Source organism: Phycodurus eques, chromosome 11, assembly GCF_024500275.1.
Source record: "Phycodurus eques isolate BA_2022a chromosome 11, UOR_Pequ_1.1, whole genome shotgun sequence".
In the NCBI taxonomy this organism is placed as follows: Eukaryota; Metazoa; Chordata; class Actinopteri; order Syngnathiformes; family Syngnathidae; genus Phycodurus; species Phycodurus eques.
In genome coordinates, this window is record NC_084535.1 from 13,117,024 (window position 1) to 13,135,744 (window position 18,721).

The window sequence follows — 18,721 nt, forward strand, 5'->3', positions numbered from 1 at the left end:
GTGGTGTGTGAGCATTTTACCACACTCATTTGCTTGTGAATTGTTGTACTGGACGCAATGCATTTCCAATAATGTGTTATTAATTAATTTTGTGGCTCCCTCATCCATATTTTCTTATTCTGGCAAGTATGATCCTTTTTTATTTGTGTTTGTGTTGAACAAATATTAGAATTTTAGTTATAAATCTTGTCAGTGCTTCTGATAGTGTTTAGGCCAGCAGAGACAGAGTGGTGACAAAGTCAAATTTTCCACTTTTTGAGGTATGATCATCGTCGTAGCAGAGTCTTACGGGCAGATGTCTGATATTTGACACTTCTCTCACCCTGTTATCACGCAATTGCTTCTGTGTTTTGTATTTTTGTACCAGATGTTGAATCAAGGCTTCCGTGGCCAAACTCGACGTTGACTACACGCATTGTATCAGGATTTCCGAACGTAAATATTGAATAGGTCCAACAAACATTTCAGGTTGTTGGCCCAGACCGATTTCCGAGCAGATCGGGATCGTAAAATCATTCTTGAACACACCCCCCCGCCACAGGATAATCTTTAAGAGACATCCGACCATCGGGCCTTTGATCATAAGGGAGGGAATAGTATGCTTGATTGTCAGTATGTCTCTACCCCATCTTTGCAGATGAGGCCATTTCGCGAGATCTCTTTTGTAAAAGACACTTTGTATAACAAAAAATGTAAAAAAAAATTTTTTTAAACGCCTTTTTGATTATTCTTGAGAATGCTGACTTCAGATTAAGGACATCGCCTGATAGTTTCTTAACTCAAAGAAGATTCTGTTCCCCGTGTAGCTGTCTAATTAGAACAACATCCATGGGTAGTTTACACAGGCGTTTCCCTACTTAAAACATTCGTAAGGGTGGAAAAAAGGAACTCAAGCTTACTTTGTCTCACTTTTTTCTTGAACATGCTCTCTTCCGTCATGAAGGAGGAGGTTTCTGTCTTTAACCTTTGTGTGTGCAGCTAATTGTGCTAAGTGAAGTAGCTTAATAGAGTGGAAAATAGTCGTCATAATTTTCCCAGAGAGCCGCCAATGACCTTCTCTAAAGACAACGGCCGGCTCTATTCTCTCCACATGGCTGATTTTATGATAGAGATGTCCAAGTGTCGGCTTCTTCGCAGTAATTAAATCAAATAAATTATATCGCCAAGGCAGAACCATCTTGTAGCCTAACCCAATTATACTGCACTGTAAAGCTAATTATTAACCATGATTACAATTAGTCTAATTTGAATAAATGTCGTCATTAGCGGGTTCATCCTGGTCGACGAGAACGAACTGGGGGGATGTTGAGTATCATCATCATCCTCATCATCATATCTGCCTCTCCCACTCACAGAGAGAATGTGCATCATTCTCTTCCCACTCTTCTATTTTTTTTTCGGCCTGACCTTCACCAAATGCCTCACGACCTTCACCTTTCCTGCCTGCTTGAGCGTGAGCTGGCACACCCCCCAAATGTGTTATTTGCTGCTAATTGCCGAGGCCATTTTGCTAGGATTGACTCCCTGCGCTCCTCAGTTCAATTCAATTTAGTTTATGTGCTTGGTCCCAAATCATAACAATAATTATCTCAGGGTTCTTTATCTGTAGACATCTGCTCTGATACTGTGCTTCTTAGAATATATTTAAGTGTTAACGAAACAACTTTACACAGCCTAATATCAATAATTCTTTATCGTGCTTGTTTGAAACATGATCGTTTTGATTTGCAGCTCAACTAGAGTAGAGTAGAACATTTTAACACCTCGCCGGGTGCGCAATCCACTTAATAGAAATGAACGCCTACCCTAAAATAATGCTGCATGCTAAGAAAAAAAACAGTAACTTTAATTATCTCAGTTCATACACGACGTTAGAGTTGCTGCTGAGCCCATTTTAACTGCGTGACTAATGCAACCAGACCAACCAAAACAGCTGCACCGACTGAGTCACGTGTACCCCACTTCTCGGCTAAACTAAACCCCAGCTCACCCGTGACCCTAATGAGGATAAGCTGTACGAATAGAAAAGCGATGATGAGATGAATGTGACAGAAAGGTCACCAGACAATTTTTAAAACTCTTTATGTGAAACAAATATTTTACATGGGCAGATGCTTATTATCTATTGAAGGGTTTCCACAGTAAACTACAGATAAATGTAAATTGCTGAGGGTTGCAGTGTCGTAGAGGAAAAGGAGCATTGACAATGATTTCTCTCCCGAGCATCCACTCAGCAATAACAGTGCATTCTTATGAACATCTGGCTCACAGACCAGAGATGCCGACAAAGCAAACAATAAAATGTAAGACCCTTAAAAATGTCTGTTTTTGATTGGAACCAGGTCTTCAAAGACACATACGGTGAAAACAAAAGCTAATTGTCAGATTGCATGTTCATAAATACACTTCCTCACTCCAGAACCCAATCATTTTCTCTCTGGGAGGTAGCGGGACATCCGTGTGTCCAGATCGAGCTGCTGTGTTTACAACTGCTTCTCCTGGAAGAGAATCTGAGCGTACACCGTGTCTGGGCTGGACAGGTCGAGGTCGGGACTGGGCGAGGCCGGGGGTTCAACGGTCGGTCGGACCAACTCCAGCTCCGCGTATGTCAGACTGTCCTCCTGACGTGCTTGAGGCTGCCAATGGGACGGGGAAATTGAGCCAGAGATAAGAAAAGACTGCATACATGCACATATTTATCTTCCGAGTGTAGATCAGGGTTGGGAAAATATGGCCTGCACTGTTCTGTAATCTGATCAACTGAGAATTTACTGTATTATTATCAACCGTCCTGTAATATTTGTTGCATTCATTTAGCTGTTTTTTTTTTCTTTCTAAAATTGATTAATTAGAATCTGTTTATTGGGTCGATGCCACTATAAAGTGCCTTTGGTGTCCTCATCAGAACCACATAGTCATCATGAAAATGTAACACACTCAGACGTCTTATTATGAGTAGTCAAACATTTTCACACAGACCAGGACGATGATAAATTGGGAAGTCTCAAAGGCACCTTATGCTGATATTGACTCTTCAGTTTTATTTTTGTGATCATTATGTAATAGGTTAATGGCTTTATTGTAAATGATGAAATTTAAAAAAATGATAAAATTAACAATTTTATCTACAGTCCAGCCCTGCCTAGTCACAGTTTGCTATTAATGTACTGTATTTTTCCTGTGGAACCTATTTCCAGCTATTTGATTTAATAAAAAATTAATAAATAAAAAAAATCAAGTCGCATTTTTGTAGTCTTATGGTAATGACCTAAGATGCCACAAGATGGTGCCAAACCCCTGGCTAATAGGAAAGTGGTAATTGGTGTCAAGGAAGTATGTTAAAGTGATGTATTTCAACTGACTAAGCTCATTTGTATATTTAGGGAGGTTGTTTACCTGGGGTTGTTCGCGTTAATGGAAGTTTGGGAGAGTCGTCGCTGGATCTGTACGTTTGTGCTCAACTGAGAAGTTTTTTAGGTTTTTTTTCATTCTGAAAAACAATCGTCAGCCCTCCAAGAAAACAGTCTAAAAAACAATATATGAGGCATGGGCAGTCAGAGAGGAGTGTATTTTGTTTGGGACACCTTGTTCATGGGAGGACTGTAGTTCATCACATAAAGAAAAAAAGCCCAAAAACATTAGAAACACTGGAGTAGTTTTCTTCCTTGTGAACTTACTTGACAGTTTAATTGTAGAAATAAAACCAGTGAAGCACCCCAAATAAATAATTGTGTTTGAGAAGCAATAGAGATAAATATAATCATCACACTCATAACAGAACGAAGAGAGAGCAATAAACTCCTGTAGACAATCACACGGTCGTAAGGCAAATTCCCTCTTGCGTGAATTTCAGCTGCAGCAATTTTATAAGCGCCTTTTTAAAATGATTAAATTAATTTCATGCTATAACTGACAGAGCAGATGTTGAAGTTGAACACTTACAGTAGCAGACCTCCTTGGAGTCTTTGACCTTTTGGGCTTCTGGGGTCTCTTTGAAGCCACAGGAGCTGAAAAAAAAAAACAATGTAGAAAATAAAGAATAAGTAATGTAAAGTTGACATTTAAAAAAAATAAAATAAAATAAAATTTTTACAGCCTATTTTCTTTTACCAACGATGTTTTTAACTTGAATTCCCCCAGTGGGACTTTACCCAAATAAGAGTGTAAAGTTTCCTTCTCACTGTTTTTCACTGGTTGCCCATTGTCTCCATGTTGTTTTCATGGTGCTAATTGAATTATACTGCCTCTAATGATACCTTGACGTGCTGTTATTTTAACCCTCTAATTCAGTTTCTGAGCATCGCAGGGAACTGGAGCCTCAAGTCCTACTGCTGCTATTCTTTAATGTCTCCAGCACATTTGGAAAATATGAGGAAGACTTTGCACACACGGCCCGAACGTTTTGTTAACTAGTTGTTGTGCATGTTTGATACATTGTCCAGTAAAACAACTGAAGCTGTCGCAATGTTTTTACCTTCAGGAGGTGTGTGTGGTGGTGGCTCCTCAGGCGCTTTAGGGGGTTTTAACGGCACTTTTATATCACATTTCTGCCCCGTGTATTTATTCTGTGCTCTTGGAGAGGAACTAGACGAACTGCTGGAGCTGGTTACTGTCTCTCCAGAGCTGTGTGGAACAGAGAAGATGAAACTCAAGACAATGTTATGTCTTACTTCTTATCCAAAAAAGGCATTGGTCGTACCTGCTCTCTGGACACTTGACCAGAAGGTAGCTTGCTTTGGAGAAACAAAAATAAAAGACAAAATAAAAAACAATTTGGTAATAATTATAAAAGCAAAACATATCATTTTGATCGCACACACACTTCACATCTCTTTCCTGACTGAGTAGTACAATATGGCTGAATAAACAATGATCTTGAGAAGACAAAAGGAATTGATACTGGAAAATGAGCTGTGTTTTTGAGATGAGACTCACCTCCCAGGCATAAAAGCAGTAATCTGTGTGTTCGCTACACAATCGGATTTAATGGTTAAAGTCATACAGTAGTTCTCTTAATACAATGGTTAACTTTTTTATGCTTCTTTTTGTGTGTGATGGCACATGTCAAGTGAAGTCCATTCACTCATCATGTTTTCTTTTTACACCTGTATGACCAATGAAAATGTTAAAATGTTATTTTGATAATTCCTGCATTGTTTAAAAAGCTTTTATGATGGACACAACATTTTGATTTCATTTTCATTTATTTTTGGAAATTAGGTCAAGCAAATGCAATTCTATTATTACAATTCAGTACTATTATTCCATAATTGTTTTATGGGAATTGGAGATGGTAAATCAAGTGACCTTTGAGCCTGTGTCTCCTGTAGAAGTACTGGAAGATGAACGTGAGCGTGAAGAGGAAGATGGACAGCAAGCCGAGCGAGCAGATCAGCACGGCGCACACGTTCACATCTGGCAAGACAAAATTGTCAAAACGCATTGGAACAATAACATTAAAAACCAGCCATTAATGTTGGGCAAACAACATTAGTGCTAACGGCCTGGGGAATACCTGATAACAGACGCCAAATTCCTTCACCGGTACGAGCCTCCAGTGTAAAATGCACTGGAGGGGGGAGAAGAAAGAAAAAACATTTGAGGAGAAAACAGTCCAGACTAAGCTTCTTTGTAAATTGCTGTTTTCTAAAGAAACTGACCCCCTAGAGGCCAGACAGCCTCTGTGGTTTCCAGAAATATCACAGAAGGCTCACATGGAGGGTGAGTGGCACACACACACACACACACACACACACACACAGCATAAATGAATGAGGATGTTGCAGTGTCAATGTGTCAATGAATGATGTGGCGTGAACAGGCCAGGGGTATTTAGCAAAAGGTTGAGGAGAATGAATACAGGCTACGTACGTAAATGACTTAACCTAAGCACCCCTTAATGACTTTTTAATGTCTTTTAAATGCATACGCCGCATAAACTCATAAGATATATCAACTGTGATTGACTTGTCACATGTGAATATGGTGCAAATAAATGTCACAGGAGTGAAAAATGTACATCTATGGACACTTCCTGGTCATTTTCTTGGGTACACTTGGAGAGCCAATGTATAGAAGAAGAAGAAATCGGCCTTTGCATAAAAACAAAACAATTCATGCTGAAAACTGGGATGAATGGGCCCTCGCTCCCCGTATTTAATGGCGAATCCTCAAATTGATCTTCAAATATTGAACCAATTTAGCGTCGCCCATCTGTCAAGGATGCCTGCTTCTCACTGGCTCATTTGGACAAATTCCCTTGTAGGAGTTTGTCAAAGTATACGAGTCCTGTAATTCACCCAAAATGGCTGCTTCAAACCAAAAATGCTTGAGTTCTTTGTCAGTTGCATGCATGGATCCTTGTGATAGACATCCATCCATCCCATCCGTTTTCTGAGCCGCTTATCCTCACAAGGGTCACGCGAGCGCTGGAGCCTATCCCAGCTATCATCGAGCAGGAGGCAGGGGTACACCCTGGACTGGTTGCCAGCCAATCGCAGGGCACATCCAAACAAACAAAGAACCATTCGCACTCACATTCACACCTACCGGCAATTTAGAGTTGTCAATGAACCTACCATGCATGTTTTTGAGATGTGGGAGGAAACCGGAGTACCCGGAGAAAACCCACGCAGGCACGGGGAGAACACGCAAACTCCACACAGGCGGGGCCGGGGATTGAACCCCGGTCGTCAGAACTTTGATGCAGACACTCTAACCAGTCGTCCACCGTGCCGCCTGTGATAGACATGTGAACCCAATTTTGTTGACACTGGTGCGAGATTTCAAATGGTCACTTCTACAACATTCCCAGGAAATCACAATGTCCTATCACCGGTGAGCTATTTTGAAAACACACCCACAGGCTACTCATATGGTCCATGGGGGCAACCCTGTTGGTGACCCCTGCTGTAATGGTTTTGGGCGGATTGGCTCAAATGCTCTCGTATATGGACCCCAGATCTCATTAGGTTGCACCAGACTGCACGGTGGAGTTAGCAGTTAGTGTGTCTGTCGCACAGTTCTGAGGTTTGACTTTTGATTCTCGTTTTCTCCGGGTACTGCGGTTTCCTCCCACGTTCCAAAAACATGAAAGTTAGGTTCATTGAGCATTGTAATTTGTCCAAAGGCGTGAATACGATCGTGAATGCAACAAAATGCAAATGCGTGTTTGTCTCTATGTACCCCGCCTCTTGGCTGCGCTAGGCTCCAGCTCGCTCGTGACCCCAATGAGAAGATGGCTGGAAGATTGTGCCTGTTGTACTTCATTTTGTGGCTGCTGATTGTATGTACAGTATATCAGATCTATGAATGATGTTTAAATGGAAATAGATCTAAACAGCAGCATCCTATAGAATAATTAGATTTTTCAGACCTTAAAAGATGTGGAAGTAATGAACAGCCACTGTTCAACGTTCCAATTTCAGCCTTTTTCCAGCAGACGGATGAGATCCTAATTTAAGAGTCAGATTTAGCATTTTGATTTGTTTGCCTTTAAAATGTCAGCCCTTGCTTTTCTGCTTCTGTGGTGTGTGCATGTCAGAGATGCCTGTGGTGGTGTGGCTTCGTCAGTGGGGCACTGGCCTGAATGTAGGAAAGGGCGTTGGCAGATGCCTCCGCCACGCGAATGTTCTCAGAAGCATGTATGCGAGGGCTGCAACAGGCTGTTGAGCTCTCGCCTCATAAAGATCGTCATCACTGCGGCTGCATCAAACCGCAACAATTTAGTGTACAATAATCCTTTTAGTTGAGCTTTGTTGTGGATTTGGGTGAGAAAATGAATGTTCTGAAGGAGCCTTCAAAATGCTGATGTCATGCGATTCATAGTTGGCGAAAACAGCCAGCTCAGTAACGAACTACCTCGTTCTGCTCGCTCTCATTCACAGTGATATTGTTGCGTGTGGTTTGGTCGTGTGAGCTCATTGTTTTTATATGGAAAGAGCACAGAAGCAGTTGACCCACGCAGAGGGAGGGGCACGACTCAACGCAAATGATCGCGCTGCAGTATTTCCAGTGTTTGCTTTTTTCCGTAACATGGTTTTCATGCATGCGGAGCGTAGGGATGTCCTGGTATTCGCCACAATATGTTTTCCGTGCAATAACAGCAGAATTCCCCCTCTTCTCCGTTCCACTCGCTCTTGCCAATGGATATGAGGATTCTGTGTTTGACTAGAAACAACTGATGATTAAAAAAATGTTGATAACTGACTTTTAATCGAACGCGACACGGCAGATTGTTGGATTTATATATGCGTGTGGAACGGAGATGATTGAAAATGGGAAAATGGCGAAGTTGGTCAAAATTTGATTGCGATGTGCTGAACCTTCGGCCCCTCATGTTGATTATGAGAACATGACATCAACAACCATCTTGCCATTCAGTAGAGTAGTTAGTGAGGTCATCCTTTACATCAGGGCTGGGGAATCATTTTCCAATTTCAGTCCCCTGAGAGTCACAATTAATGTATAGAATAAAAGTTTATTTTTATGTATTAAGAGCGTTTGTAGATATCTTTTTAAATTTGTATTTAGAATTAAATGGCAGGTCAGATCAAATGCTCTCGTAGATACAGTATATCAAGGAAGGCCTTCATTGTTCTTATGCTTTTTGATGAATTGTTGTCCGGTTTTGTTAGAACTGCTGCTATGGCAACACAGTTTCAATTTACAAGCATGCAGCCTTTTCTTTCTTCTAAACCTCAAGCTCCTGAATGGCCCATTCATATTTATTTATTTATTCCGGGACAGGCCACAATCGAGTCATTTTGGGGTTTGGCAAGATGGCGTTGTGAGAAGACACACCTATTCTCATAAATCCTGCCTCTCGAGGTTATTTTGGATCTCAGAAAGCAGCAAAACCTATTGCCAAACATTGCACTTTTGAGCTTACATCCACAAAAACAACAATGTAAAGCCTGGTACACGCATACCATTTTTAAAAATCTTTTAAAATATGAGACACTCCACACGACGAGGGAAAAAGCAGCTACAGTGGGTGGTGTACTCAAGATGACCAACACAGCCTACAACACACACAACGATACGAACATCGACAATCGTAAGCGTGGCACCAAGAATGATCTGTGAGAGGCACCACGGTGCATCCAGACCACCAGAAAATACAACGAAAATTAAATGCTAGTATTAGAGGAAGAAGCCAGGCTAACTGTTCGCTTATCTGGTAACTACGTTGTGTTGGAAAACTCTTCTCCTTGTCATTTTTATTGTGGTGAACAACAAATCGTCTATTTGTGTCCGGCAACAGCACAAGCTTCAAGTCAATTCCTACTCGGCTATCCTTCAGTTTCACGTCACAATCGTGGAGTGTTGGCCACACCTTTAAGGATTTGCGACCGTAACTGTTGAACAAGTTTCACATTTACGATTGTCGGCCCGACCGTTTCCCGAGCAGATTGGGAAGGAAAAACCACTCTTAACACACCCCACACCTCAGGATAACCGCTCACGATAATCTTTTAGAGACATCCCATAATTGGGCCTTTTGTCTTTGATCGTAAAGTTGGAATTGGGCTCAATTTTGGCCCGATTATCATTACGTGTGTACCTGGTTTGAGTTCACTATAGCTTTGGTTACCTGTCAGCTGCGTGGTGCTGCTACCATTGGACGATGCCCTCCATATGTTCCTGTATTTTCTTATCTCGTGCACTCGACACGTGTAGAAGCCCTGATCCGTCCCGCTCATGTTGACAATCCGCAAGCGGTACACCTCTCCCTCCATTTGCTCGTAAAGACGAAACTTGGGCTGAGGGAAGCGACGGGTATAGTTCCCGTACACCTTGATTTTCTTGATGCCCATCTTGACTATGAGGAGCTGGGAGGACTCGGGGGCAGCGGGGGAAGGATACGCGGGAGGTAAAGGAGGCTCGGGGGTGGGAGCGGCTAGAGGGGAGAAGAACCAGCGGAGGACGAGCGTGCTGCCGCTCCTCTTTCTCTGAGATACCAGGCAGGACAGTGTCAGGTTGTCCCGCTCGGTTGCCGTGACAATGGGGCCCGGAATCACTGTCACGTTCAGGGCATGACATACTTCTGTTGACAAAGTATAAAAAGAGTAGAGTAAGACACAGGTTCTACACCAGGGGGTGGACAAACGTTTGTGCTCAAGAGCCCCATTTGATTTTTAAATCGTACAGATGGGCTGGAGCATCCATAGATGTTAAATAGTTGATTTTAGTTTTCATTGGTATTTGTAATTAACTTAATTATTAACCATTTATTTCATAAAACATTTTCAATGGCAATATCTTTGGTTACCTGTCAGCTGTGTGGTGCTGCTACCACTGGATATAGCAGCACTAGACAGCGCACCATACTTTTTTTAAGCATAAAACATTGATTTAACAAGGTAGGCATCAGCTGAATACTGTATATGCTATATATGCTGTATATGCAACAGGAAGGGGCCATCCCCAAAGTATTCCCGCCAAGTTGGGAGCAATGAGTTGTTTAAAAGCTTGTGGTATCCTGAATCCATCAGAGTTCCCTTCACTGGAACTAAGGAGCCAGTATTTTGGACAATTCCCTGCTCCCAACTTTGTGGGGACAATTCTTCCATTTCTAACATGGCTGTGCATCAGTGCACAAAGCAAGGTCCATAAAGGCATGGATGAGAGATTGTGGTGCAGGTGAACTTGACTGGCCTTAACGGAGTCCAGACATCCACACCGTTGAGACGAATTAGAGCGGAGACTGAGAGCCAGGCCTTCTCGTCCAACATCAGTGTGTGACCTCACAAATTCGCTTCTGGAAGAGTGGTCAGAAATTCCCTACACACACTCCTAAACCTTGTGGAAAGCCTTTTCAGAAGAATTAAAGCTGTGGTAAAGGATGAACCGATATTAAACCCTATTGATGACTCATTCTCAACGAATCAGGAAGTAACCATTTTAAGTCATATGTATACATATTGTCAGACAAACAAAATGTTATTTTTCAATGTTCTAAAAATTTATTTTGCCTTTTTAATATTTGAGTCGCGCAAAACTGGATTCTAGTGTTTCACACGTTTGCCTCACAGTTTGGAGGCTCGCGGTTCGGATCTCAGCTCGGCGCATCCAGTGTGGAGTTTGTATGTTCTGTTTGTCTTCTCAACTTCAGCTTCTTCCTCCCACATTCCAAAAAGATGCATTTTATTTTCACTCTAAATTGTCCGTAAGTGTAGATGAGAGTGTGAAAGCTTTTTTGTCTAGAAGTATCCTGCAATTGTCTGGCAACCAGTCCAGGGCGTACAAGCATCCAGCTCACCTGTGACCCTAATGAGGACAAGCGCTATAGAAAATGGATGGATGGATATTTGAGTCTTCATGTAGCCATTCCTCTAGAGTCCCACTGGTCTAATCTCTCCATTTTACGCCATACTCTATGAACCATGAAGTAGCCTGCTAACTAAAGAGTCACAATGGGCCAGTTTTTGGTTTATCCTCATCATCTTACATGCTACTATTTGTTATTCGGTTATGCTTGTGGTTTATGTTGCCTTATATGCACTATAAAGGTCATTCATGAATAGTTAGCGCCTCATTTTTGTCAGCGCTCGTGCTGTGAATTGCAGAAACTAACAACTGCCACAATGTGGTTGTACTAAAAAACGCAAATAGGGCGCTCCGTGATGTGTTTTCCTCTTGTTTTCTTGTCTAGTTTACATTTGTTTAGTCACGTGTGTTCCTCGATCCTCCCTTCACTGATGTAGCATGTTTGATTTCCTGCCTGCTCAACATAATCGCAGCATTTTGTTTACATATATGTACGCCCACAACCGGCTGCACGGGCTCACGCCGCTCCACCTCAAGCTTTCATGTTTTTCTATCATTAGACTGGGAAATTCGGTCCCTATACCCTAAACTGTTCCCTGGCGTGCTGCTGCTTTGCTTCCCTGCAGGTATTGATGTTTTGTTCTGAGGCCAGCTGGGTTAGCTCACTTGCTCACATGGCGCCTGGACACAAGATGTGTGATCCAAAAAAAGAAAAAAAAAAAAAAAAAAAAGAAATCTACTAGTGGGAAATAACATAGTAACCCCAAGACAGGCTTAAGAAGACAACAGGATAACATGGACCAGACGCCATCCAGTGCTGCTTTGCTTAGTTTGGGAGTCTGCTTTAGTGTCCGTGCATGATACCAAAATTGAATGTGACAAGTGTTACAACAAAGTAGATTCTCACTAACTTAATACTACAAGTAAACCATTGATTGCAGGGTTGTGTAAAGTCTACTTTGTGGAGGTTTTCTCTCCAGTCAGTTGTCAGCACTGTGACAATGATCACTTTCAACTTCAACTGTGGCGTTTTTTTTTGTATCTTAAACAAAACCTATAATTTTAGGTTACATATCATGCGCCTTTTTAAACTTATTTTGTGTACTCGTTGCATGCATTCTCACTCTAACTTGGCCTGCCGTATTATTTCAGTAAACAAGATGAACCCACCTGTGAGCAGAGCTTCAGTCAGGACCAGCAGCACTACAGAGATGTACATTGTCCTCTCTCAGTGAATCCATAAACCCACAACACTGCAGCGCTAAAACAAGCGGCGCACGACTGCGACCCACCACAGCCTTTGGCCAAATTAACTCTTCTCCTCTTTCTCTTCTTCGCCGTAATACGAAACACTAGTTGCTCTGTTCCCACTTAGGAACTCCCACTCGTTCTCCCAGTAGTCTCTCTCTCACATTCTCTCTCTCAGTGTCTCTGTGTCCTGCTAAACGTAGGAAATGTCATTTCCTGAGTTCCTGTGAGGAGCCTTGGGCCAAGGCCTTAAACCCCACAAGCCCAGTTGTTCTGGTCCACTCTGGTGGTTTGGTGCGGGTCCACGTCTATCGCAACACGTGTCATTTTTAGAAGCGTATACCGTAGAGTGCTGAACGTGCATTTCCATCATCCGCAATTACTTTTCTAGTTATGCTGCCAGTCAAATATGTTGACTCTTGTGTTTTTGTTTCATGCGTGTGGTACTGATGCATTTGTGCGTGGTGGGATTTCTCCCCTGTCTGGCTGCTGGAAAGAGTGGCACGGGCCTGTCTCTGGCTGCGGTCAGCAGACGCTCTCAGCGGAATGAGGCCTGCTGCTTTATTGGGCGGCCTGAATTGCTGAGGCAGGCGCTTCCAACGCTGCCAAAGCCAAATGGAATTACAACAACAACTTTAACCCTTTGAGTTATGTGTAGGATCGTGTTGGAGAAGAGTGGGTGGTCAATGTTTTTGTTTTGAAAAGATGGTAATACATGCATGAAAGCATGTTGGGGGCGGCAGTAACTCAGCACTCCAGACTATACGCTGTACTGGTCACCAGTCAATCACAGAGCAGATAGAGCCAGACAACCATTCACACTCACATTCACACCATCACTGAGTTGAGATTTGAACCCACGCTGCCTGCACAGAAGTCGGGCGAGTGAATCACTGTGCCAAATTTGACAGAAAACCCTCTGTAAAAATACGCCTCCAAAGTTACAAAATAACAGCCCTCATACAGGATGTCACCGTTTGATTATTTTTACATTTTACAACAGAGATTAATTTATTTTCACACTTGTATAACAAGAATGTTAAAACATTGCCTGTGCAGTTAATAGATTTTATGCAACATTGTCTCTCACTATTCACACTCAATTTCTTCTTGCTTTTTTTGAGGACTCATATTCATATGTGCTACACTTTTCAAAACAATTAACTGCCTCTCAAGGAAAGTGCAGCCCACTTGAGGTCATTATCAGTGTTCAGTTGTATCCGAATTGGTCAGCCTAGGGAAATCAAAGAAAATACATTTTTCTTCTATCATTTCTATCATTACATCCCACTGGCATAGTGGGCAAGGATTCAAACATTTGGATCAGTTCCATGCAGAAATAAAATGACAACACATGTATGCTGCAAAATTTTTCTTTTGCTTATTAACTCCCTCAGGACCTATCGATGCACTCCAAACAGCCCTTCATAATTGTTGTATGCAATCAGCAGAAAAGATGTTTAATTTCAGTCATTCAGACCCAGGGAACATTTCAAGAGTCAAAACAGGTAACAGTAATATCTTCTTGTTGTTTTTATTGTGTTTTCAAGTCACAAAATGAAATCTCCAGCACTCGGGTGATTTCCGAAAGGTAGCCATTTGGCTGAGCAGTTATTCTGTTGAGTCAAGTGTATTTTTAATACATGTCACACTGCTTTGTTTCACAGCAAAACAGTAAATACCGACTCCTGTATGACACTACAACAGTCTCATATAGTGCTTAATAAAACAATGCTTTACACCATCAGCAGAACCTTCAATGGCTTCACAAGACATGCATCACAAAGCAGAAAGTTGTGCTCCGACAGTGTTAACACAAGAGAGATATTTTAGTATCTCACATTCATAAAGTGCTCTGGAATGGTGAACTCTGTAGCACAGGTTTTAGCCCAATAAATCTAAGCATGAGCAATATAACAGCATTTCACAGGGACAAACTCAAAATATTCTGAAACATTTTTCATATGAAAAACACTGTAAATAAAATGTGTGGTACTGTATTGCATTCTTTACACTGACATTCACCATTTTCCAAAGCAACAATTTGTTTTTGTTTTACTTTTCTCACGTCACCAGTCGGTCATCTCCATAAAGTCATCCAGTTCACTCATAGTTATTATATCACTTGGCCGACACCTTGAATGGGCTGAGTTATCATTTTCACAAAAGCTTCCTGCAAGCTGGTTTGTGTCGCACTCTGGGAAGGACTCATGTGTGTTGTAAACAGGGTTTTGCGTTTTGTTTGTGTCATTAACTGTATCCATGTATGGGGTCTGCTCAGGACTGTACTGTTGACCTTCAGATTTCTGGCCAATTTCATTGGATTGATTTGTGTTGGAGTTATTTTTGAAAAAGGGTTCCTCCTGGACTGAAACTCCTGAGGATGACCTTTGGGAAGGCATAGAGAAGATACCTGGGGGTTTGTGAAGTGGATAATCTTGGTATCCTTTATAAAGTGTGACAGGCTTCTCAGCAGGAGAACCATGAGAGAGAAGCTCGTGTTGCTGCTTGAGCTGTAATTGGGGTTGGAAATTCACCTGAGGGAATAGTGGCTGGGTCAACACAGACTGGAGACGAGGTCGGAAGATGTTCTGGCCAGACTCACGGACATTAAGCTGAACATACTTTCCGGTCTCTGGATCAAAGAAAGTCTTCGTTTTCACCTCAATAGGTGCATCTACAAGAAAATATTGGCCGGAACCAAGGTCTTGTAATACCTTGCGCTGGGTCAGTGGATAGGACTGGGGATAGCTTGACTCTACATGGTACTGTGTCACCGGAGCTGAGTGGGTCGCATAATGGAGAGTGGGAGAAGAAGGAACATGTTGAACCATCTTTGGAGCAGCAGGGTGAGTGATTTGTGCAGAAGCATGAGTGGGGGACACTGGGAGTGAAATGGGTGCAGTGGCATGAGGGCTGGCAGCTGGATGGGAGACAAGGGCAGGAATGTACGGGAAGGCAACTGGATGGGATACAGCAGCAGTGACATGAAGAGTGGTGGGTGGGTGGTTTACAGGTGCAACATGAAGGGAGGGAGCTGTATGGGTTACAGAAGCCGTGGCAGGAGGGATGGTGACTGGCTGGGATGAAGGGGCAGGGATATGAAGGGAGGCAACTGGGTGGATTAAGGATGCATCGGAATGGGGTGAGGCAACTGGATGTGCTGTGGGTGAAATCACATGAGGGGAGGAGGCAGAATGTAGGGACACAGGGGTGGTGGCATGATGAAAGGTAATTGAATGCAGTACAGGTGTAGTGGGATGAGGGGAGGAGATTGAATGTAATGCAGGTGCAGTGACAGGAGGAGAGGCAGAAGGGAGGGAGACGGCGGTGGCGGCGTGAGTAGAGGTGACTGGGTGGGATACAGGTGCAGGAGAAGGAGAGGCACTTGGGTTCGACAAGGGTGCAGTGCAATGAAGGTGTGATACAGGTGCAATGTCACGAGGGGAGGTGACAGGGTTGGGAGCATGAGGGGAGGCATGGAAAGTGAGGTGCGAGTGCTGGTTCTCTGTGGCTGCAGAGCGTAAGCTAGGCCCAAATGTCGGTGCATGGGTGAGGGAGACGGGAGGGGAAAAATGCGGAGAAGCCACAGCATGGCGGTTTGAGGACCATACCTCGGTGGGGGCAGCAGCAGGCCTACTGGAGGCTTCCTGTTGTGGTGTCTCTGCAGGGTTGGTTGCTGCACTTTGTGTCACCTCTTTCCTTATCCTACGAGTAGTGAGTCTTTGTGCCCTGCGCAAGGCTTTGTCACTCTTTGGGGGAACAGCTGGAGGTTTTCCTAACCGGGACATATCACTGCTGAAGCTACAGGCTGATACCGGCCTCTCGTAATCATACAGCCCTCTCAAATCTGCCACGTCAGCTGCACTCGTAGCAAAACTCTGTACCTCCTCGGACATGTTACTGATGACCGATCGAGAGTCATCATCATCCAGAGCAATGCTTCTCCGGGAGAAGGGCCTGTGATGTGCGAGAGCAGCTGGATACTCTTGTGTTGTAGATGCGGGCTGAGAGATACAGGATTCGAGTCGGGTTGATCCTTTGACAACGTCAGGATTGATGGGAGTTCCGGTGTTACACCTTATTATCTCCTGTTCATCCTTTCTTCTCTCTGCTCTCCGTTCCATCGGGGAACCCACTCTGGACTCTTCTGCAAAGTTCTTATGAAAGCGTGGTTTAACTGATTTGGTGAGAGAAGAACCTTTAGTGTTATCCTTTACTCTGAACATCAATGGTTTGCCTCCAAGAGCAGGGGAGGAAGTATTGGAGCGTGGAAGAGAAGGAGCAGGAGATGGTGGAGCTTGAGGCCTGTGTAACCTTTTGTGTGATCCACAGTCTTCACTTTGCAAAGATGGATTGTTTCTTTGTTGGATAGGTAGCAGGGTGCGTGCTTGCCTTTCTTTGGGTTTCTCATCTGTAGAGGTGATGGTGTAGTACTGAAGAGCATCCATCAACAGTGCTGCTCGTTTCTGCTCCTCCTTCGTTGATGCATTCTCTCTTTGAGCTCTTAAATGTTCTTCTTCCCTCTTAGCTGCAACATCGTCTCTTATCAGCTCTTCAGGTGCACTCTCCCTCTCACCTTTAGCTCGCTGCTCCTCTCTTAGTTTTGCACTAATGTTCTGTTTTTCAGCAGCACGACTTGTCTCTTTTTTCTTGTGTGTCATCTGTTCGACTCTTTTCTGCTTTTCTCTCCTCTGCTCCTCTCTCCGGTTCTCTTGAATCTCTTGAATCGTTTTTATCCTTGTTTCCTCCGCAAGTCTCTCCTCACTCCTCTTGGCTCGACGTTGCTCCTCCATGAGCACAGCTCTTATCCTTTCTTCCTCCTGAGCAGTTCTCTCTCCCTGCCTCTGTTCCAGTCTCCTCCTCTCCCCAACCGATACGCTTCCTCCCCTTTCCTCTTGGGCTTTTTGTCTGTTTTCTCCTTCCCTTTCAATCCTTCTTTCATCATTTGCTTGATTTGTTCCCCTGCCCTCTATTTGTTTTGCCTTTCTTTCCTCCTCCATTCTTTGTGCTGTTTCTTTGAGTCTTTCCCAACGTGCTGCTTCTCCTTGTGCATGTTTTCTCTCTTCTGATATGAAAGCTCTCCTCTCCTCTATCATAGCTTTCGTGTCATCTGCAATTGTTTCTTCCTTTCTCTTGGAAGCTCCTTCTTGCTGTTGTTTTGCACTCCCCTCTAGCTTGGCTTTTGTCTCTTCTTGATAAGTCTCAACCTTTTCTTTTCTTGATTTTTCTGATTTTGTTTCGCCTGTTGTGTCTTTCTTCATAACGTTTCTAATTTTCGAAGTCCCATCTTTGTAAACTGGCTCCAGGGTGGGTTTTGTGTAAGAGTCTTTATCCATGAGCACTAAATTATTAATTGTGATCAAACCTGACGTTTGTTTATCTGGATTTGGAGTGTCAAGGAGTTTTTGTTGTTGTGACTGAGGGCTTTCTCTTGGTTTACTGATTGAGGAAGATGACATTGCTGCTTGCATAAGATTATTACTTTGTTGACTCACTATTTGTTGACCAACCTTAGGGACCTCTTCTCTGTGTACCTCATTTTTAACGTGAACTTTATGGGTTGTTTTTCTTTGGGCGAACTCTTGTATCTGTTTTTCCAGAACTCGCTCATGGTCTTTGACATCAAAAGTGTTTTTCTCTCGTTTTTCCTTCTCTCCCAGTTTGAACATACCTGTTCGCTGATACTCTTTCTCAGTAATAGGAAACACAACAGGTTTGGGCTCTTTGTTGACTTTGGTGTTGGCTTCTGTCTTTTTTGGCACACTTCTCTCTTTCATAGAGTGCTCTTGTGGGTCAGCAAAGAACAAAGGGCGTCTGGTATGACGAGACCGTATCAGTGGAAAGAATCCTTCTTTTTTGTGTGGAGGGAATTCCTGAATTCTGTTTTCTCTATCTTCTGAAACAATGACTTTTAATCTGGCATAGTCTGCAAGGGCTGATATCTCAGGAATCGTAGACACTCTGTCCTTTGGTTTTGATTTCACTTCTGACTCCTCCCTTGTTGGCTGTGACATTTTCGAGTTATGTCTGTCTCTTACTGATAAACCCGATCTAAATTCTGACTGGTGTTTTCTCACATCCACCATTTGGGCAGCCACCATCGTTTCACAGTTCTGCAAGTCTGAGGGACTGATCAGTTTGTTTCAAAGAGTTCTTATCTATTACACCCCTTGTGCGTGTTCTCTTGCTATCATCTTGA

At 43.0% G+C, this 18,721-nt stretch overlaps 2 protein-coding genes across 3 annotated transcripts; both read right to left on the minus strand.

Annotated features, from left to right (window-relative positions):
* Positions 1–2,083: 2,083 nt before the first annotated feature.
* Positions 2,084–12,598, minus strand: vstm4a (V-set and transmembrane domain containing 4a). 2 transcript variants are annotated; one of them, XM_061690203.1, is made up of 8 exons: positions 12,442–12,598; positions 9,596–10,048; positions 5,516–5,569; positions 5,308–5,415; positions 4,700–4,733; positions 4,475–4,623; positions 3,943–4,007; positions 2,084–2,636 (listed from the first exon to the last, which is right to left on the minus strand). In XM_061690203.1, exons 1-8 carry the CDS (start codon positions 12,488–12,490, stop codon positions 2,484–2,486), a joined length of 1,065 nt encoding a protein of 354 aa, XP_061546187.1. In that variant the 5' UTR covers positions 12,491–12,598; the 3' UTR covers positions 2,084–2,483. The 2 variants fall into 2 exon arrangements, with proteins under 2 accessions (XP_061546187.1, XP_061546188.1); XM_061690204.1 differs by lacking the exon at positions 5,516–5,569.
* Positions 12,599–15,212: 2,614 nt separating this feature from the next.
* LOC133409963 (trichohyalin-like) lies at positions 15,213–18,623 on the minus strand. Its single transcript, XM_061690606.1, has 2 exons — positions 16,134–18,623; positions 15,213–15,301 (listed from the first exon to the last, which is right to left on the minus strand). The coding sequence occupies exons 1-2, from the start codon at positions 18,621–18,623 to the stop codon at positions 15,293–15,295; spliced, it is 2,499 nt and encodes an 832-aa protein (XP_061546590.1). The 3' UTR covers positions 15,213–15,292.
* Positions 18,624–18,721: the final 98 nt, after the last annotated feature.

What these genes read in the sequence shown, in the direction of transcription:
- vstm4a (XM_061690203.1), bottom strand. Translation starts at nt 12,490, where the DNA reads ATGTACATCTCTGTAGTGCTGCTGGTCCTGACTGAAGCTCTGCTCACA. An exon ending in CAGCACCACGCAGCTGACAG is followed by an intron (nt 5,570 to 9,595) that starts GTAACCAAAGCT and finishes TCCCCCCTCCAG; the next exon opens with TGCATTTTACACTGGAGGCT. An exon ending in GTCAAGTGTCCAGAGAGCAG is followed by an intron (nt 4,624 to 4,699) that starts GTACGACCAATG and finishes TGTTCCACACAG; the next exon opens with CTCTGGAGAGACAGTAACCA.
- LOC133409963 (XM_061690606.1), bottom strand. Translation starts at nt 18,623, where the DNA reads ATGGTGGCTGCCCAAATGGTGGATGTGAGAAAACACCAGTCAGAATTT.